The sequence below is a fragment of the Homalodisca vitripennis genome, chromosome 4 (genome assembly GCF_021130785.1).
Source record: "Homalodisca vitripennis isolate AUS2020 chromosome 4, UT_GWSS_2.1, whole genome shotgun sequence".
NCBI lineage: Eukaryota > Metazoa > Arthropoda > Insecta > Hemiptera > Cicadellidae > Homalodisca > Homalodisca vitripennis.
Window position 1 is genome coordinate 72,175,285 of NC_060210.1, and position 19,033 is coordinate 72,194,317.

A 19,033-nucleotide genomic window follows, 5' to 3' on the forward strand; every position below is an offset into this window, starting at 1 on the left:
GTGTTGTGCCTGGACGACACTTGCCCCACATCAGAAGCTGCCATCAGCCACCAATTGCTGCATATAGACTATTACTACTGCTAACCTGATCACACTTCTACATTACATTATGTCCAGAACAGACAACACCTGAAGGAACTGGCCCTTGTGAATGCTGAGATTCTAGACACTGTTAGCTCTGCCATGTTTGTGTTGTGCCTGGACGACACTTGCCCCACATCAGAAGCTGCCATCAGCCACCAACTGCTGTGTGGAGACTATCGCTGTCGGTGGCCTGACCACGCTTCTAATGTTGTCTTCTTCAGCAACGGCCGGTCCGGAGGAATATGTGTGGTAATACTTTAATAACATCTCTTGTTAAATGCTACTAATTTTTGTAACATCAGTGAATAATAATAGTAAAAAAATATTCTATAAGAGGGAGAAACAGCTTTTAGTTATACATTTCTAGTACAAGCAAAGGCTAGGTTTGCAAATTAGTATTAATTAATAAAAGTTGTGTCATGCATCGACTTTACGACCTGCTGGGATAGTAGTAATGTGTGTTCACTGCAGTCATGTGTTAAAAATTTATTTCATAACATGGATTTTTTCACTTTAAATCAGCCATAGGGCCATGTGACTGCTGTTGAAAGCTACCATTTTGGTACATTTGACACCTATATATACAACCAATTGCTATTGGTGCAAGCCTTTTACATATCAACATGTTATTATGAAGTACTGTATAGGTATATAAATTTAGAAACTTTTTTATACTCACACAATTGGGAAGAAAAATTATTTCTATATTTGCCTGACTTTTAAAACTTAATAATTTACAACAAATTGTATCACAGAAAGTTTAGTGTTGCATTTATAAATTTGTTTTTAATATTTAAAAAAAATAGTCAAAATTAAGATCTATACATTTTAGGTATGTAGACACTTAGGTAATAAAGATGTTTTGCTTTATGTAGTAATTTGTTTAGTGTACTGCATACCCAAATCAACAGTCCACAATGTTACTTTTTAAATATTGAGACTTCATGCCTACAAAATTCGGTTAAAGTATTAGATTAAACCCACCGATCACCCTAAGTGTCCAGACTTTGCCTAACAATTGATTTCAATTCTGCACACCATAGAAAACCCTGTGCCTTCTGTTGTGCCATATACATCGTACTCGCAACTGACGACAGTGTGTCAGTCACAATACTGGACTGCCACCACGCAGCTGTTTAAATTTTAAAAGATTTAAACTTAGAGAAAGGAGTTTCAAGACTGTATTTCATTTACTCTATTACAGTTCAAACTATTTTTCCAAAGTATTTAATTTATTTTAAATTTTGTTTTTGAAACCCAAACTTTTTCATTTTCCTGCTCATAACCTTTTTGTGTAGTTAAATTATGAACATTTGTTTAATGTAATAAATACACTTTATACTGACCAAGTGATTTGCAACACTAATTATAAGTTTAGAATAGAAAACATCTTTATAAATATGAAACAAAATTTTGTGGGATTATATTGTCATGATTCCATGCAATCATGATTAGTTGGAAATTAAGTAATCTTTTTTAAGGAGATCCCCTTTTAAGCCTTATTCTACCTGACCTCATGGGCCACTGGTCTGTGGGTGGATCTTATCAGACAGAATGAGGGGGGAGAGTCTATACAGAACAAGGGTGATGGTACTGATAAAAAGTACTACGGTCACAGACAGGATTTGAACCTGCACTCTCTCTTAGTCAGATCCAAAGTCTGACGTTTTAGACCACTTTGCCACAGCTCTCCCATGAAATCAGTAGTAACTAATTATTTAATTAAAAATTGCATATTTAATCATTGGATGTATTGTATAACAATAAACTAATAACAATAGAGTATCCTTATATTATTTCATCCTTACATTTGTTTCATTTGATTATTCATTTTGTATTACTGTGTAGCACTCGGCTTTTGATGGGATTGTGAGTGGTGTAGCGACGTTATTTGCCCACTCAGGTGTAATTGAGTCAATTAGAGACTGCATCAGCTCTCCGATATCTCCAAACTTGACTGAACCTCACCAGTTAAAGTTTGTACTTGATCCTTTCATCCAATCCGAGATTAAAAGAGCAAAGATTGCTCAAGAAGTGGAGGTAAGTTATCTTATGTATTGCTTAGCCTATATTGTTGGATAATATGTTGATGGTTTGACTAGACCTGTATTCAGACCGGTTTGTTCAAACAATTTTACTGGGGCCTGGGTCGGACCTTGCCACAAGTTTATTTGAAGGGTTATGTCAAGGTGGTGGGGCGTGGACGAATGTTTTCCAGGGCCCGTGAAAGCTCAATAGTCCTGGGTTTGACTGAATCTGCTGATTGGTGAAACATTGATTTTGCGTTCATTAATTTAAAAATGAAACGCTACAATAATTAAACTTTGTTAAAAATTAATGATTAATTAAAATTTAATAAGCATCTATTTTTTCCAACTAAAATTTGTTCTATACCAATTAATAGGATATCTTACATAAGACTATTAGCCTTTTGCTACATACACTGCTTAGAACCAGCATTGTAATTGAAATATTTTACAATGAAAGAAAGAAAGAAACACTTCTTTATTGAGGCGAAATTAGGACCATGTGGTCCTTTCTTCATTTAACCTCTTAAAAAAATTAATCTTAATAATGCAAATTAAGGCTTATTAACTAAAACTTACACTTATGGAATTCCATTCACTCTTCCATTCACACAGTCACGATTCAAAGAGTAGCTCCGCCGCCCACCACGATCATCCGGTCCAGGTATTTTCGTCTCAGCTCCACCACAAACCATTCTGAATGATACTGAGAGGAAATTGTATAAGTAAATGCATTATGTTATACATTTTGTTAAATATTTATAAAATTAAATATTTTATTGTGCTATTTTATTTTCAGAAAAGCAAAGTTACCATGTGTACAGAAGTTTTTAACCTATTTGGAAAGCAGAGAATACAAAATCTTAAAATTCATCCAGATTCTTTTATTCAAATGGCTCTTCAACTAGCTTATTTCAGATTACACTCCAGGTGAATATTTTGAATTTCATTTTATTATAGTTAAAATTAAATCTTGATTAATCTGTCTTACAAATAAATCCTGTGTATTTAGAAAAGCAACAAATATAAAACCTAAAAATAAGCACATTGTTTATTATAACTCAGGTTTTTAGAACTTGTTACAGTTTTATATATTTAGTTTATATTTTATTGTTTGTAACTTGGCACAAATTAAGCTGGGTAAAGTATATATTGATTGATTTTAACTGTGAAATTTAACATCTACAATGGCTACTCCAATGAGAAATATATCTAAAACTGATATTAAAATCAATGACTTAATATTTGCCAAAGTGAAAGGGTTTCCCCATTGGCCTGCAAAAGTAACTGGCATTGATGATGAAACTTACAAAAATATAACCAAGTATGAAATTACCTTTTTTTCAACAAATGAAACTGCTTTTGTTAATAAAACGGATATTGTTAATTATAACGAATGTAAAATGAAATATACTCTCGACTCTATAGCAAAAAAACATAAAGAAAGTTACAAACTGGCTCTGTCTCAGATAGAAAAATTGGATAAAACACAAAGGTGTCAATCATCCTCGTCTCTACTTCATCAGAAAACCCCCTCAAATAAACAAAAAAAGAATGTTTAATGAAACAACCTCTTCAAGTCCCTCATTACTCTATCAAAACCCATTAAATAAAACTCCAAATACTGAATCAGTGCAGACAGAGACTAATACGAATAATATAGATGTGGACAAAGTAAAAAAACCTCAAAGTACAAAGAGTACCAATACCAATGAGAAAAGTTCTATTAGTCTCTCTTTATTAGAAAATAAGTGGGTAACTGATGATACTATCCAGCTGTATTATGATACGCTAACATCCTTAATCATAAAGTCGGATAAAACAATCTTACTTATGAATACGGTAGTAACCCATGCTATCAAATGCCTTCAAGACTATGACCATTTACTTGAGCCTTTACAATTATTTAATAAAAACTATGTTCTCTTCCCAATTCATGACTTGAAGCAAGATGTGCAAGACAATTATCCAGAGAACACTCAATGCTCATACAAAACAGAAGGATCTCATTGGAGCCTTATGTTGTTTGTAAGAAACCTGCAAAAATTTCTATACTTCGATTCATGTGGCACATACAACAGGGAACATGCACAGAAGGTGGCTGAGAAGGTCCATGAGCACTTGGGTGTAGAAGGTGATGTCCTTTTTCAAATTGTCGAAGTCCCTCAACAGCCTAATACTGTTGACTGTGGAATTTACTTAACAATTTTCACAGACATTCTTATACAACTGATAGGTTGTGGTTCTTTGGACCCACTGGGTAACACAGGCAGCAGATTAGTATGCACAATTCGTCACTCTGACATCTTAACAAAACGCTCCCAACTGGCACTACTCTGGCACAACTATCCACATTTACTGCTGAATTGTCAGACTGTATCTGACATGATGTTTAAGCACTTTGTATCTACCTCTACTGGACCTCAAGCTCAAGTAGGCAATATTGTGGTAAGTGCAAACACAAAGCCTGTGACATTGATCTCTGAAAGTGACAGCAATATGACTACATATCAGGTGAAAGAAACACAACCAAAAAACCCATGGCAGTTTGAAAGACGGTAAAAGCGTTATAAATTAAAACCCAAACACAAAATATTTGCTGAAAGGGAAACTGCTATCTCAACATCAAATAGCTTCCATGTACTTACTGAAAAAAACAATTTACTACAGATAAAGGAGTCTAATAAAAATAAAAATTATGTATACAAAACTAACACAACAAGTAAAAAAAGGACAAATCATGTTCATGAGTATCGCCATGACAGCAACTATGAACTTTCAATTGACAAAATAAAAGTAGAACTGTACACTGACAGCCAAGGTAAAGGACTACCAGAGATTATTGGTTCATGCAGTAAGGGAAAGATTTATGTGGATGGAGTAGTTAAATCTGGAGCCGATGTCCAACAGGTCTACAACCAAGCAGTTAAATCTCTACAACGTCCTATAATAATACTTGCAGGAACAAATGATATTTTAAAAGGATCTCCTCAAGTTATTTATAAAAAAATGGAAAATGAATTACAAATTCTGAGCAGGTCTAAGCCAGTGTGTGTAACAACAATCCCCCCTAGACATGATGTACACCATGACAACTCAATACACTATGATCTAGCCCTGACTAATAGTTACATAAGAGAAATTGTTTTAAGAATGGACAATGTTCACCTCATTGATTTGGATTCTTTCCAGCGTTATCACTTCACACGACAGGGTCTGCATTTAAACTATAAAGGAAAGAGAAAACTTGGTTTTATGATAGTTGATTTTGTGAACAGTGTTAATGGAAAAAAACATGAAGTAGACCAAGAAAACTGGGCAACTGGGCCAAGAAAAGTCTTCAGTCATCAACCAAATTCAAGCTCAGAAAGTAAAGGAGGTACTTGGACCAATTCTGTCACTGACGTCACAGACGAGAGCCCCGTACCTGAGGTCAACACTCCGTCATCTTCACAAGTGAAGTGCCGTGAGCAAAATGAGAGCATTGCAAGTGATCGAGTTTCTTTGGTGAATGTCACAAGTGATAATAATCAGTGTCCTTTGGAGCACTCTGTGGGTGTATCGGTCTCGAGTAATTTTTTGGAGGGGGAGAGGAGTCTAATTGTGGAAATTTAATTAGCTTAAGACCAGGTAATTTGCACTTTCGTCATTTTGAAAATTGTTCTAACACATCACGTTTACAAAATAATATTATAAATATAAAATTGCTATTTTTAAACATTCAAGGTCTTAATGGCAAAACCACTGTTCTAGAAACTTTCATACAAAATGAATTGAACCTATATGTCATTTGCTTATCAGAGCATTTTCTTAAACAATCAGTGGTAGCAACTTCATTTCCAAATGGTTTTTACTGTGCTTCTGCTTTCTGTAGAGCAAACCGGATTAGAGGAGGAACATTAATATTTGTCCACAATAATTTTCATGCAAGGCCTCTTGATGTTGCAGAATTTTGTATAGAACTTCATTTTGAAGTAACCGCTGTATTGTTGGATAAATTCAAGTTAATTATTGTGTCATTGTACCATTCAACTGATGGTGACCATATTTTTCTCAATAAACTTGAAAATCTTTTATTATATTTAACTCAATGGGCCAATTATACAATAGTTATTGGAGGCGATTTGAACATTAAATTTGATATTACAAAAAACAAACCATCTGTTAAATATTTTTAAAATTTATTAAGGGAGTACAATTTTTATTGTCTGAATCAATCTCCCACACGAGGTGCAAATTGCCTTGACAACATTTTTGTCAATTGTGGCCAGAATAGGGTTAACTCTTGTAATATTTTTCGTTTTCCCTTTTCTGATCATGATAGTGTAATGGCTGACCTTAATGTGCTAGATACTCAAGCTCTTTCTCCACCAAATGATAAAAATGGTTTTATTGGAAAAAACATGTACTTACAAATTGTCTTGCCTAAACAAGAAATATGCAACTTAATATCTAGTTTGAATGCTTATGACTGGGAACATTTAATTAATGAAATTAAGTTCACTGACGCTGAACAATCTTTTTGGTCCTTCTTTCAAATTCTTTTAAATAATATAAATTATTACTCAGTTATAAAGAAAAAATCATTTATAGCTAAAAGCAATTTTAAATATAAATGGTACACTAGTGAATTAAGGAATATGAAAGAAAAGTTGTTATGTTTTGACTCTTTAATCAGAAGTTCTAGGGAGCCTTCGAATGAACTTCTCCAACTTTTTAACCACCTAAAAAAAGAATATAAATTATCTATTACAAACGCCAAACTTAATCACAACACCAATTATATTAAAACCAGCAACAATAAAAATAAAGCTGCATGGGAAATAATTAAAAGCAAGAGTAAAAGTACACCCCATAGGCTTCAAACTGATATTACTTCAGAAGATTTTAGTAATTTTTTTATTGACTCAATAAAAAAAATTAAAGTGAAAACCGGTACAGTTATTAATAGTAGTTTAAATTCATTAAAAGCTAATTGTATTAATTCATCATTTTTATCATTTAAATCAATCAAGCCATCTGACACAATTGATGCAGCTAAAAGACTAAACAATTCAGATAGTAATGAGATCTACAATATATCCAATAATCTGTTAAAGAGATTGATTTATACTTTTGTTGAGCCACTAACACTTTGCTTCAATATGTGTATGAGTCAGGGTATTTTTCCGGAGCAACTGAAGGTGTCCAGAATTTGTCCAGAATTGTCAAAAAAGGTCCCTATAATGATCCAAGTAGCTACCGCCCAATTTCGGTCATCCCAGTCTTGTCTACATTACTAGAACTACTGGTCTATGACCAAATAAGTGACTATTTAGAAGAAAATAAAATTTTAAGTCCATCACAATTTGGTTTCAGAAGAGGTAAATCCACTATTGATGCCATTGACAAGCTAATACGAAATATACTGTCAACTTTTGAAAATAAGGCCTTTGCTCAGGCCACTTTGTGACCTGAGTAGGGCCTTTGATTGTGTAGAACACAGTACTCTTTTAGCCAAATTAAAGCATTATGGAATTCATGGAAGTGCCCTTGATTTTATAAAATCATACCTCATCAATAGAACACAAAAAGTATACATCAAAGGAAGTTGGTCACAGGAAGTCAAAATAGAGTACGGTGTCCCTCAGGGATCTGTACTTGGACCCTTACTTTTTATCATATATATATATAAATGATATAACATTGGCTGTTGATGCTAATACGCTTCTCTACGCTGATGACACTACTTTTTTCAATAGTAGTAATAACCTGAATGAACTAAAGAAATTAACCGACACCACAATAAACAAGGCATCAATATGGTTTAAAGAAAACGGTTTATTAATGAATGAAACTAAAACTCAAAACATTTTGTTTACTTTAAAATCAATTCCTGAAAATAGTTTTAATTTTGAATCAAGTAGTGTAATCAAAATTTTAGGAATTCATATTGATAATAATCTTTCATGGGGACCTCACATTGATTTTCTGTCTACTAAATTATCTAGAATTATTTTTTTATTGAGACGTCTATCTTGCTGCATAAGTGAAAATTATGTTCGGACTGCATATTTTGAATACTTTCAGTCAATTTTGAGATACGGATTAATACTGTGGGGAAATAGTGCTAGAGTTCAGGAAACACTGGTGCTTCAAAAGAAAGCTGTTAGAATTGTTGGTAAAGCTGAATATCTTGATCATTGTAAACCTGTTTTCATTAACCAAGGAATACTTACAATAGTTAATTTATATTTGTTTGACTTATCTGTTTACATTTTAAATAATAAGGACTTAATAAACCATACACAAACACATAATTATAACACACGAAACAAAAATAACATTTTAATTGAATATTGTCGACTGAGCAAATCTTTGAATAGTCATGTTATAATTGGCTTGAAGGTGTATAACAAATTGAAACATTTGATAGAAAAATACCCTCTTAAAATTTATAAAAATAAACTTTATGAATGGCTATTAAAAAACCCTTTATATAATATTGATGAGTTTTTTTCTATTAACAAAATATACTTTTAATGATTGTTTTAAGATAAACTCATAATATAACTAGTATAATTATCAACTAGACAATTAATGTCTTATATTGTTATATACAGGGTGTATATTATGTCTGGAAACACCCAAATATATCCTTTAATAATTTAAATATAAATTTAAAACCTCTTACAATCGTGATAGAGATTGGGCATCTACTTTTTGGAACAATGTTTTGTTATGTCACACCAACGGGGGGACGTCCTGCCGAGGGTATCGTGAATATTCTTAATGGAAGCCTATACCTTGTGATACATAATTTTAAAGGTAATAGCTTACTGAATTGAATGCCAGAAACCGCATCTCAAAGGAATTATTCTATCAGAAAATAGAGCATTTTTAGTATTGAAAATTTACTGATGTTCAACAATGTAATTTTAACATGGTTCTTGCCACAAAATGTGTTACACTAATTTTTTAGCATTTTTTTAAATGTTCAATAAATAAAACAAAAATTTCATTTTAAGCTGGTTTTATTAGCACAAATTTGCCAGTTTTTATTACAGTACAATTATGGAAATACTTATGTTATTGATTTCTTATTACAAATAAAAAAATAATGTATGCTGTTAGAAAAGTCTTACAACAAACGTTTTACCTGCATTTGGTGTCAAAGCAATTGTTCGAACTGTGTTCCTTCTACGGTTTGACAATGAGCCAATCTTGTGTAAAATGATTCGACAGAGTTGCCTAACATTTCTTCAGTTATCAAAGCAATTCTCCTCTATAATCCTGTTTCTTAGGGTCTTCCAAATTATGAGGCTTTCTTCTATAAACATTGGATTTTAAATGACCCCATAGGAAATAATCGATTGGTGACAAATCCGGAGATCTTGGAGGCCATTCGATTTCTCCTCTTCGGCCAATCCATTTATGAGGAAACCTTAAATCCAAATACTCTCTTACCTGTCTCCCATAATGGGGTGGAGCACCATCCTGCTGAAACCATACATTATCAAAGTATTCTCCTGATGCAATTTGAAATAGCTGGGATTATTTCATTTTGGAGCATATTGTAGTAAAGTTTCGGCATTTAAATTACCATTGATGAAAAAGGGTCCAACAATTTTGTTACTAAAAATTCCACACAATACGTTCAGTTTTTGTGGTTGCTGTGAATGGGACTCAGTAATCCAATGTGGGTTTTCACTAGCCCAGTAACGGCAATTGTGCCTGTTAACATTGCCATTTAGGAAAAAAGTTGCCTCATCAGAAAATAGTATGTTGGTCAGAAAATCTCTATTGTCATCACATTTGCGCATCACAAGTTCACAAAAACTCAACTCTTCTGTCGTAATTCATCCTCACTTAACTGTTGGACTAAATGAACTTTAAATGGTTTGTATTTATTAATTTTCAAAATCTTACTCACAGACATAGGGTGCATATCATGTTGCTGTGCAGCTTTTCTGAGCGATGTATGTGGGTCTTCAATAAATGTTTGCAAAACATCTAGTGCATGTTCTTCATCTGTTGCAGATTGTATCCTACCCGACTTTCGCCGATTACGTACACTCCCTGTCATTTCAAAACGCTCAATAGTTTTTGATATTGTTGAAACACTTTATGGGATTCTCCTTTCTGGGAAAGTGTCATTAAACAAATTACAAACTTCCCGATAAGATCTTTGACGATCGCCATATCCTCGCATCATCAACAGAGTAATTCGTTCTCTTTCAGACAATTCCATTAAAATGCCAATAAAAACTGAACTACTGTAATTAGATAACTTGTTGACAGCAATGCTTCAGAGACACTGATTAATCGACAGGAATGATATGACCTTTGTCCATTTGTAATTCCCAAGCTTAGACCTGTCTAGTGAAAGCTCCATGCTCAACAAACTGAAACCTGTAGACCAGATGATTAATAACACAATAATGTTTCTCATAGGCTAGTGACCTTTGTCTCTTTAAACCTTCCTGCTGACTGGAAAACACCAAGTACAGATTCATAAGTAATCAGAGAAAGTGACTCATAAGTTTTATTCATTGTAATAAAAACTGGTAAATTTGTACTAATGAAACCAGCTTAAAAATAAATTGTTTATTTTATTTTAATTGAACATTTAAAAAATGCTAAAAAATTAGTGTAACACATTTTGTGGCAAGAACCATGTAAAATTACATTGTTGAACATCAGTAAATTTTTCAATACTAAAAATGCTCTATTTTCTGATAGAATAATTCCTTTGAGATGCGGTTTGTGGCATTCAATTCAGTAAGCTATTACCTTTAAAATTATGTATCACAAGGTATAGGCTTCCATTAAGAATATTCACGATACCCTCGGCAGGACGTCCCCCGTTGGTGTGACATAACAAAACATTGTTCCAAAAAGTAGATGCCCAATCTCTATCACGATTGTAAGAGGTTTCAAATTTATATTTAAATATTAAAGGATATATTTGGGTGTTTCCAGACATAATATACACCCTGTATATAATATTTATGTATTATACTTATTAAATATTATTTAGAGACAATGCTACTTAGTCTGTAGCTGAATTAGACTTTGTCAATGCATGTAACGTGTTTTACGACAAATAAACGAATTTATTATTATTATTATTATTTAAAGACCTACTGAAATTTTGTTAAAACTTGTACTGTTAATATGTCTTCCATTTTTTAGATTAAAAATAAACTTTATTAATACTAATAAAACAAACAGTAAAAACCTGAAATTTGGGCATACTATTGATTATCAGGCAACATGCAATCCAACAGGTGTGACTAAATTACATCCCATTGACTCAGCTGTTTGCATATTTTTAAAACAGACCTTGTGATATTTCAGACAATTAATGACACATGCGTTTGTATCCACATAAACACATGTCTAAATTTTTCTTTCCCATATTATCTAGAATTATTGTTACATATGACTTTGTCTCTTATCTGTGTTTTGTGTTTGATTTAATAAAAAAAAAAATACTTGAGCTTTATTCAGGTTCAAAGAACTGAAAACTGACAACCGACTCAGTCCCACGCACAAAGAGTACTCTCTAGGAATCTTATGTGTGTGATGTGCATGCATGTGTGCATGTGTGTTAATATACAGTGTTAATATACCTTAATGTATAGTTTTACTGTGTATATAATAAATATTCTTACACAAAAATAAAATATATAATTATTATGAAAATTTAAAACTATTAAGGGTTTATTATTATTATTATTTCTTTATTTATTTGAATATATATTTAAAACTATGCTCCAAAATCATAAACCTATAATTTTAAGGTGTGAAACTTAACTACAAAAATTAAATTTTATATTTCTTTGTCTATGTACAAATTTGTGGGCACATTTGTTGTAAAATTAAGGAGTCACATCAAACAAGTCAGAATAATTCCGTACATTAGAAGAGATCACCTAATAATATTTGCTGGAAATTTTACATCCACAGGAGGTACTTGTTCAACACTCCTAGATAGAAAAATATAGCCGTTCTGTAATAAATACATACTATATAACAGAAATTAAAAATAAGTTACCTTTTAGCCAAAATATAGTTTATAAATAAAAAAAAAACAAGTATTGTATTTGTGTCAAGATGTTAGCACCCACTTATACTTCAATCTTGTATTAGTATATTTTTTTATAGTTTTAGTACAGCATAATAACTATTTCTATATTTTGTTATTCTAAAATTTTCTTTTTGCACTCATAAGTAATAAATTTTGTAACCTTTAGATTTGCACCATGCTACGAGACTGCTACTACTCGGATTTTCTATCATGGCAGAACAGAGACAGTTCGCTCCTGTACTGAACAATGTGTTCTCTGGGTAAAATCCATGATGAGACCACATGAAAAAGTAAGTGCTTATTTTTTATCATTTATATTATTGAGAACATTATTCTTATGTCATTAAATAATTATACATTAACTAAAAATATAGAAACTTATTTCACATGCTTTAATAGTTTACCGTTCCGTTTTGATTTTGTTTTTTTTTTTAATACTGAATACTTTCTTTACCTTATTAAATTAGGAAAAACCTTTACATTGTTTGATATAAAATTATTTGAGTACACTCAAAATATGATAAATATTCATGTTAAATTCAAACAAAAATATTTTTCTTTACAAATTAATGTTTCTAGTGAGTAACGATTAAAACTAAGAAATTGTAAGCAAACCATGTAGAATAAGTTTTATGGTTTCTCTACTTAAAATATGAATTATAGAATCAAAGTTACTTTGTGCATTACTTACAAGCAATTTTATTAATTTATTACAAAGCTTACAATAAACTATTTAAACTATTGGCAAGACTAATTTTTTATAATGTATACTATTATTTTATGGATTTAATAATTTGTACATATTTAATGTACTGTAAAAGTTGAGGCATTGTGCAGTACAAGCGTACTGGTGCAAGTGCTGGGAGCATCTTTATTTTAGTCTTATAAGAATAATGTCAAACTTCAAACATTATGATCATATTTTGAGTCATAAATTATGGAAATTTCTTGTTTAATACACAATAATTATAATTTCATATGGAAATATGAAAATATAATTTAATACACATCCAAAAAGTTTAAAAAATTTTTCAATATACAAGTATTAATTGATTTTTATTAAAAATCTAAACTTTTTGTAATTAATTTTTAAATATACATATTCCAAGAAAAACAGCAAAGCACTTGGATGTGTCTAAACATATATTTAAATGAGGTATCTCCCATTATTCAACAATAAACATAATAGTGGAAAAGTGACTGAAATTGAACTTTTTCTTATGAAGCAAAACTCAAGATCGTATTATGTTCCACTACAGTCTGCTCTTAAATATAAAACTTAACCCACATATCACTCACATTCTACAAAGCTGGAAATTTTGTAAAGCAGAGATTTATTTCCAGGACCAAACACGCGCCAAACTTCTACTAAGAGCCATAGACAAACACAATGAGTTAATGGCCAAAGCACGCAATAATGAAGGCTGTGATCGTCATTTGTTTGGACTTTATTGCATAGCAGTGGAAAATAATCTACCTGTACCCCAGCTATATCTTGATCCATTGTATAAAAAAAGGTAAGAAAATTAATATGAAGCATATTTTTTAGTGTTGGAGCTAATATAATATGTCATCAATACATTATACAAAAACTTTTCAGTGTTCTAAGGACTGGGTAAATGTTTATAGTCCTGTTATCATTTCAAATATTAATATTTTTATAATTATCCATCATTCAGTGAAACAAAAAATCAGTAACACTACGTTTTGAGATCTGATTTCTTCTTCAGGTAAATAACTAACCTAACACATAATTAAAAACTAGGTTAAAATAAACAAATCATACCACAGCATTCTGGCATGCAGTCTGGAATCACAACCACCGTGTTGTGTGTCAACTTCACTAACTCTAAAACATGCACTTAATAAAAAACAAAACACAACACTTATTATTAAAACTGAACTACAGTACACAGGTCACAATAGGTCTGCATTCGCCGACCAACCACTTGTAATAATGATGATATTCTTATTGGAAGTTCCAAACTTCCATAGATATGATCTGTGGTGACGTTGGTGGCAATTAGAGAAATCTTTACTTCCAAATCTATATTTGCATCGCTTTATAGGGTTTGGACCCCTGTGAGTTCTTACTATTTTATAACAATCTAATAGTACATTTTTATTTGGTGAGAATATAAATATATACATTGTTAACATTTGATTGTAGGTACTTAATAAACACTGTCTAAGAACAAGCTCTCTAATTTGTCACCTGGTTACTTATCAGTGCTATTTCTGAATAGCATATTTTCAACATCTCTAATTTCGTTAACACCAAATCCAAAATAATTATTCGTACACAAAGGTACATGATGTTTATAGTATGTTAAAATAAATAAAGAACACTTGTAATTATTTGTCAGCTAGTTCTAAATTACTTTGATTTTTCACATTTTCCGATATAATTTGTTTTTTATTTCAGTGGTGGTGGTGGCAACTTTATATTGTCAACTAGCCTGCTAGGTTACTCTCCCACAGCAGGAGGAGTCTCTCCAATGTGCCTTAATGGCTATGGTGTTTTCTACAGTATCTCACCAGAGAGGTATGTAAGAGAGAATAAATGTATTTATCTAATCCAGACTATTAATAGTAAGGTTTATTGCTCAGTAACTAACTACAGGATTACTGTTCCAGTTTGATGTTCACCATCTCTGTACGAAGGGACAGCCCAGAAACAAGTTCCAACAAACTGTTCCAATCGTTACATCATTCTCTTCTTGACATGGTGTCCCTTTTGGAGGCACACATGTCTTCTAAACTGTAGAATGAAAGATGATCGTTTTACTACCACTTTGAAGGCTGATGTCACACACCAAAAATATTTTTTATGATGTATTGTATAAGGTTATTTCCTACATACATAATAGGGATATGACTGTTGATGCTGGTTTTAAGTTTTGCATGGGGTAAAAGTCTATTGTTGGGATTTACATAGTCCTGTAGTCATTCAACTACAACTGTTGTGCACTACATGCTTGAAATATGCTACTGTAATAATTGGTTGAGGTAATTGACTGAGAATCGGTTAACAAACTTTAGCACAAGTTAGTTCAGTAGCACGTACTAATACTAGTGGCATATCTCAGGCTGCTTGACACTAGCTATATTTACTTAGCAGTTTGACTTAAACTCTGGCAATATAATGGTTAAATATATTAAAATGAACATAATTTACCTCCAAACCTAATTGTCTAATCTTTGGGTCATTTTAATATTCCTTGTAATATGTCCTATTTTATTGGTTATGTACATTTCAAGATTAAGATTTTCAAAGCAGTAAAAAATTGTACCAGTTATTTTTAATTTTATATCTAAATTAAAATATTTGTTCATAGAAATCTTATAATTTATTTAACCATTCCTTAATTTTAGGTCCACATTTTCAAAGTATATATATATATATATATAGTATTTGAAAATGTGGACCTTATTATATATATATATATATATATATATATATATATATATATATATATATATATATATATATAAAATGTATTGTTTTGATACAAAATGGTGTTTTACGGAAACATAGCATTCGGTACATATACATATATATACATTGTGTTCACAAAAGGGTGTCACAAACTTCTGTGGGTAATAGTATTCATCATTTCAAACAAAAAATGTCATACACATAGGTAGAGAAATGTCTCGTTTAGCTGCTAGCTACCATTTTGTATAAAAAGATTATTATCTCTAATAGTTATGCTAAAGAAACTAAATTTGGCATATAGATTTGAATAGATAAAAGAAAAATTAATAGCAATAATAATTGTGTCATTGTCTTTAATATTAACAAAATGGCGCCTGTTAAAAATTGTTTAAATCAAATTACAAGAAAACCAGTATGGTTATAAAATATTGACTAGATACTTTGGTAATCCAATGGTACTTATTTCAATATTTTGACTTTTGTTTGACATAGGTAATAAAATTTATACTATACTATCTATTTTGAAATTCTATAATGATTCCAATGATACTTTTTCAATGAAATCCGTCAACCCATAAGCAAGCATGACCACTTAAAAGATACGCTTGCAAAGCCAGGAGTGCTTAACATGTCATAGTTGAGAGGTATAAGTTGTTTGTAGCTCCTAGTGGCTAAACGAGACTTTTCTCGACCTACGTTGTATGCCATTTTTTTACCCACAGAAGTTTAAGACACTCCTTTGTAAATACTCTGTCTGTATATAAATATATCTGTCTGTATCTGTATATATATATATATATATACAGATTGTATATTGTATAAGTTATATATATATATATATATATATATATATATATATATATATATATATATATATGTATGTATATATATATATATACACAGTTTATAGTGTAATTATTGTTATTGAGATAAATGAATTCTTGTTACGTATTTTTAGGGTTACTAAATAAGAACAATCACTTTTTATAATATCCATGATACAATGATTAACAATAAAGTATATGTTAAAAATAAGATTGTTGTTTTATTTTTTAAAGAACCTTTTCTATTGCTTTTGTCCTTGAGAACTATTTCTCTGCATCTGATCTTTCTCACAAATGAAATATCACCAATATCCCGCAAAAAGTTATAACATAGTTAACTATAATAAAAGGTTGTAAATTCCATTCTATCTTTCATTTTAGAGACTTATTTGTTTATTGTACATCGGAGTTTGTGATTTGATATTCAATAGCTAGATCTATTTGCAATTATACCATATGCTTGTTAAAGTACATATATTTTTTGCTGTTATATTTACAAAACATGAAAACTGCATGTGACACTGACGAGCTCCTCACGTGTGAGATTTAATGGGGTGATCAACCGAGGCGGAGAGAAAGAGTGGGGATGGAGGGGCCCCTCCTGCCAACTACAGATAGCCCGTGTGAGGAGCTCGTGTCAGTTTTGGATCCATCAGTATAAACATAAACATAACCTAAATGTGATAGTGACATTTTTTCTAACCACAATTGTTTTAGAGTTTCTTTACTCGTATTCTTTTTACTTACTTCTAAATTTGTTAATCTAGTATCGCGTCAGTTACAGTAATATAATATAATTAGCAAAATTTTGTATTTATTAATGATGTCACGTGCTATGTTAGGTATTTAAGTCAGGTAGTTGTCATTGGTTTTGTCATATTTCTATTATTATGTTTTTGGTTGAATATTTACTCGCAAGTTTCTTTTTTAATCTTTTTTAATACCCTTAGTTTATTACAGCTATTACATAACTCTTATTACAGATTTTGTAGTGTAATTATTAATTTATTTACTACCAATTAAGGACTCCACATTATAATATGTTGCTTTTGCCCTATTAATTTGAATATATTCCAATAGCACAAAAAGATTATGACATTTTATTCGTTGTGCACCATCTCACATTTTGTAAAGTGTCTTTGGAGTTATAAAGAAAGTTCAATATTAATATAATTAATTCAATATAATTTCTATGTTTTGCAGATATGTTCGTGTAAAGTGTCTTTGGAGTTATAAAGAAAGTTCTATATTAATATAATTAATTTCGATATAATTTCTATGTTTTGCAGATATGTTCGGATATAAAACGACTCATTAATTCGGATATAAAACGACTCATTAATTCGTAAGATAATAGAAATCAGAACCGTTCCGAACTGAGGTCGCTATTAGCCGCATGTACAGAGTTTGTCAGGAATTTTCGGGATTTATCGGTACTGCTCGGCTCTGCTCGGCTCTGTCCCCACTCTTTCTCTCCGCCTCGGTTGATCACCCCATTAAATCTCACACGTGAGGAGCTCGTTGTGACACTGTCACTTATACTCATATTTAGCTTGTTTAAGATGTTTTTGTAAAAATGATCTGAAGCTATTGCCCAGACCTGTTTATTACATTATTTCAGCCAGGTTTAGAGGATTATTTACTAGCTATGAAAATGCCAAACCAAACTGGCATGCATACCCTCTGATTTCATAAACAATTTCTCCCTCAACAACATAAACAAGGATGCAAAATATTTAAAAAATGTTTAAAATCTGTCATCTAGTGTACTAAGTCAAATAGAACATGCTGTTTTATCCAAAAGGTTAAACTGGTTAAACCAAAGAGACGTCTTTGAGGTCTAGGTGAATCTCATGTCTAAATGATGCAAAAAGTTAGCTTTGAAGAACACTATTGTTGCCGACTCTTCTTTTATCTCTTCAGACAGACAGATTCCAGGAGCCAAGCCTGGGACAGCAACAGATTTCAGAAGCAGAAGGTGATATGGAATTGAACTCGACATTTGTATTAAATCAACCCTTCCTACCATAGCTATGTTATGTGTAGATCATGTAGAGGTGTTCGACCTATTACAATAACCATAGATATAACACTTTTTCACCCTACTACCTTGAGTGAAAAAGTAGAGTTTATTTTCCAACTAATAATTCTCTTAAATTAATGTATAAAACTTATACATTGTGCAAAGTTCATACACATAAAATTGTGTATCAAACTCAAGATACAAATGATTTTACATCTGCATTAAGATGATGGGTTAAGTATATCATCGTGGGTTAATTATGATAATGGATTAAATATTCCAAGAGTTTATTATTGAAGCTCATAATGAAGAATGGTTTGAGTTTGGTTTGAAACATACGTTGAGAGATGTGTTAAAAGGTTTGTCAAGTGTGTCTGATCTTGTACAATACATCAAATGAAGTCTGAAAGATAGACTTACCTTTCATCTAATATACAGTATGACAACTATTAGTGACTAAATTAAAGTGACATCTTCATTTAAATGCCATATGTTGTTTGTACTCGTACATATTTTATTACCTTCTTTATTATTTGATGTTTATTAAATAGGGGGTCTCTTTTT

General features: G+C 31.4%; 1 protein-coding gene across 3 annotated transcripts in view; it reads left to right on the forward strand.

Moving 5' to 3' along the window:
• LOC124359523 (peroxisomal carnitine O-octanoyltransferase-like) overlaps nucleotides 1-15,610 on the forward strand; it is a 28,802-nt gene extending 13,192 nt beyond the window's left edge. For all 3 annotated transcript variants that reach the window (XM_046812333.1, XM_046812330.1, XM_046812331.1), the window contains exons 6-12: nucleotides 118-333; nucleotides 1,933-2,124; nucleotides 2,911-3,041; nucleotides 12,350-12,473; nucleotides 13,528-13,700; nucleotides 14,609-14,728; nucleotides 14,821-15,610. In XM_046812333.1, the coding sequence (XP_046668289.1) occupies nucleotides 118-333; nucleotides 1,933-2,124; nucleotides 2,911-3,041; nucleotides 12,350-12,473; nucleotides 13,528-13,700; nucleotides 14,609-14,728; nucleotides 14,821-14,950 (1,086 nt within the window). In that variant the 3' untranslated portion in view covers nucleotides 14,951-15,610. The remainder of the gene's footprint in view (nucleotides 1-117; nucleotides 334-1,932; nucleotides 2,125-2,910; nucleotides 3,042-12,349; nucleotides 12,474-13,527; nucleotides 13,701-14,608; nucleotides 14,729-14,820) is intronic.
• The last annotated feature ends 3,423 nt before the right edge of the window (nucleotides 15,611-19,033 follow it).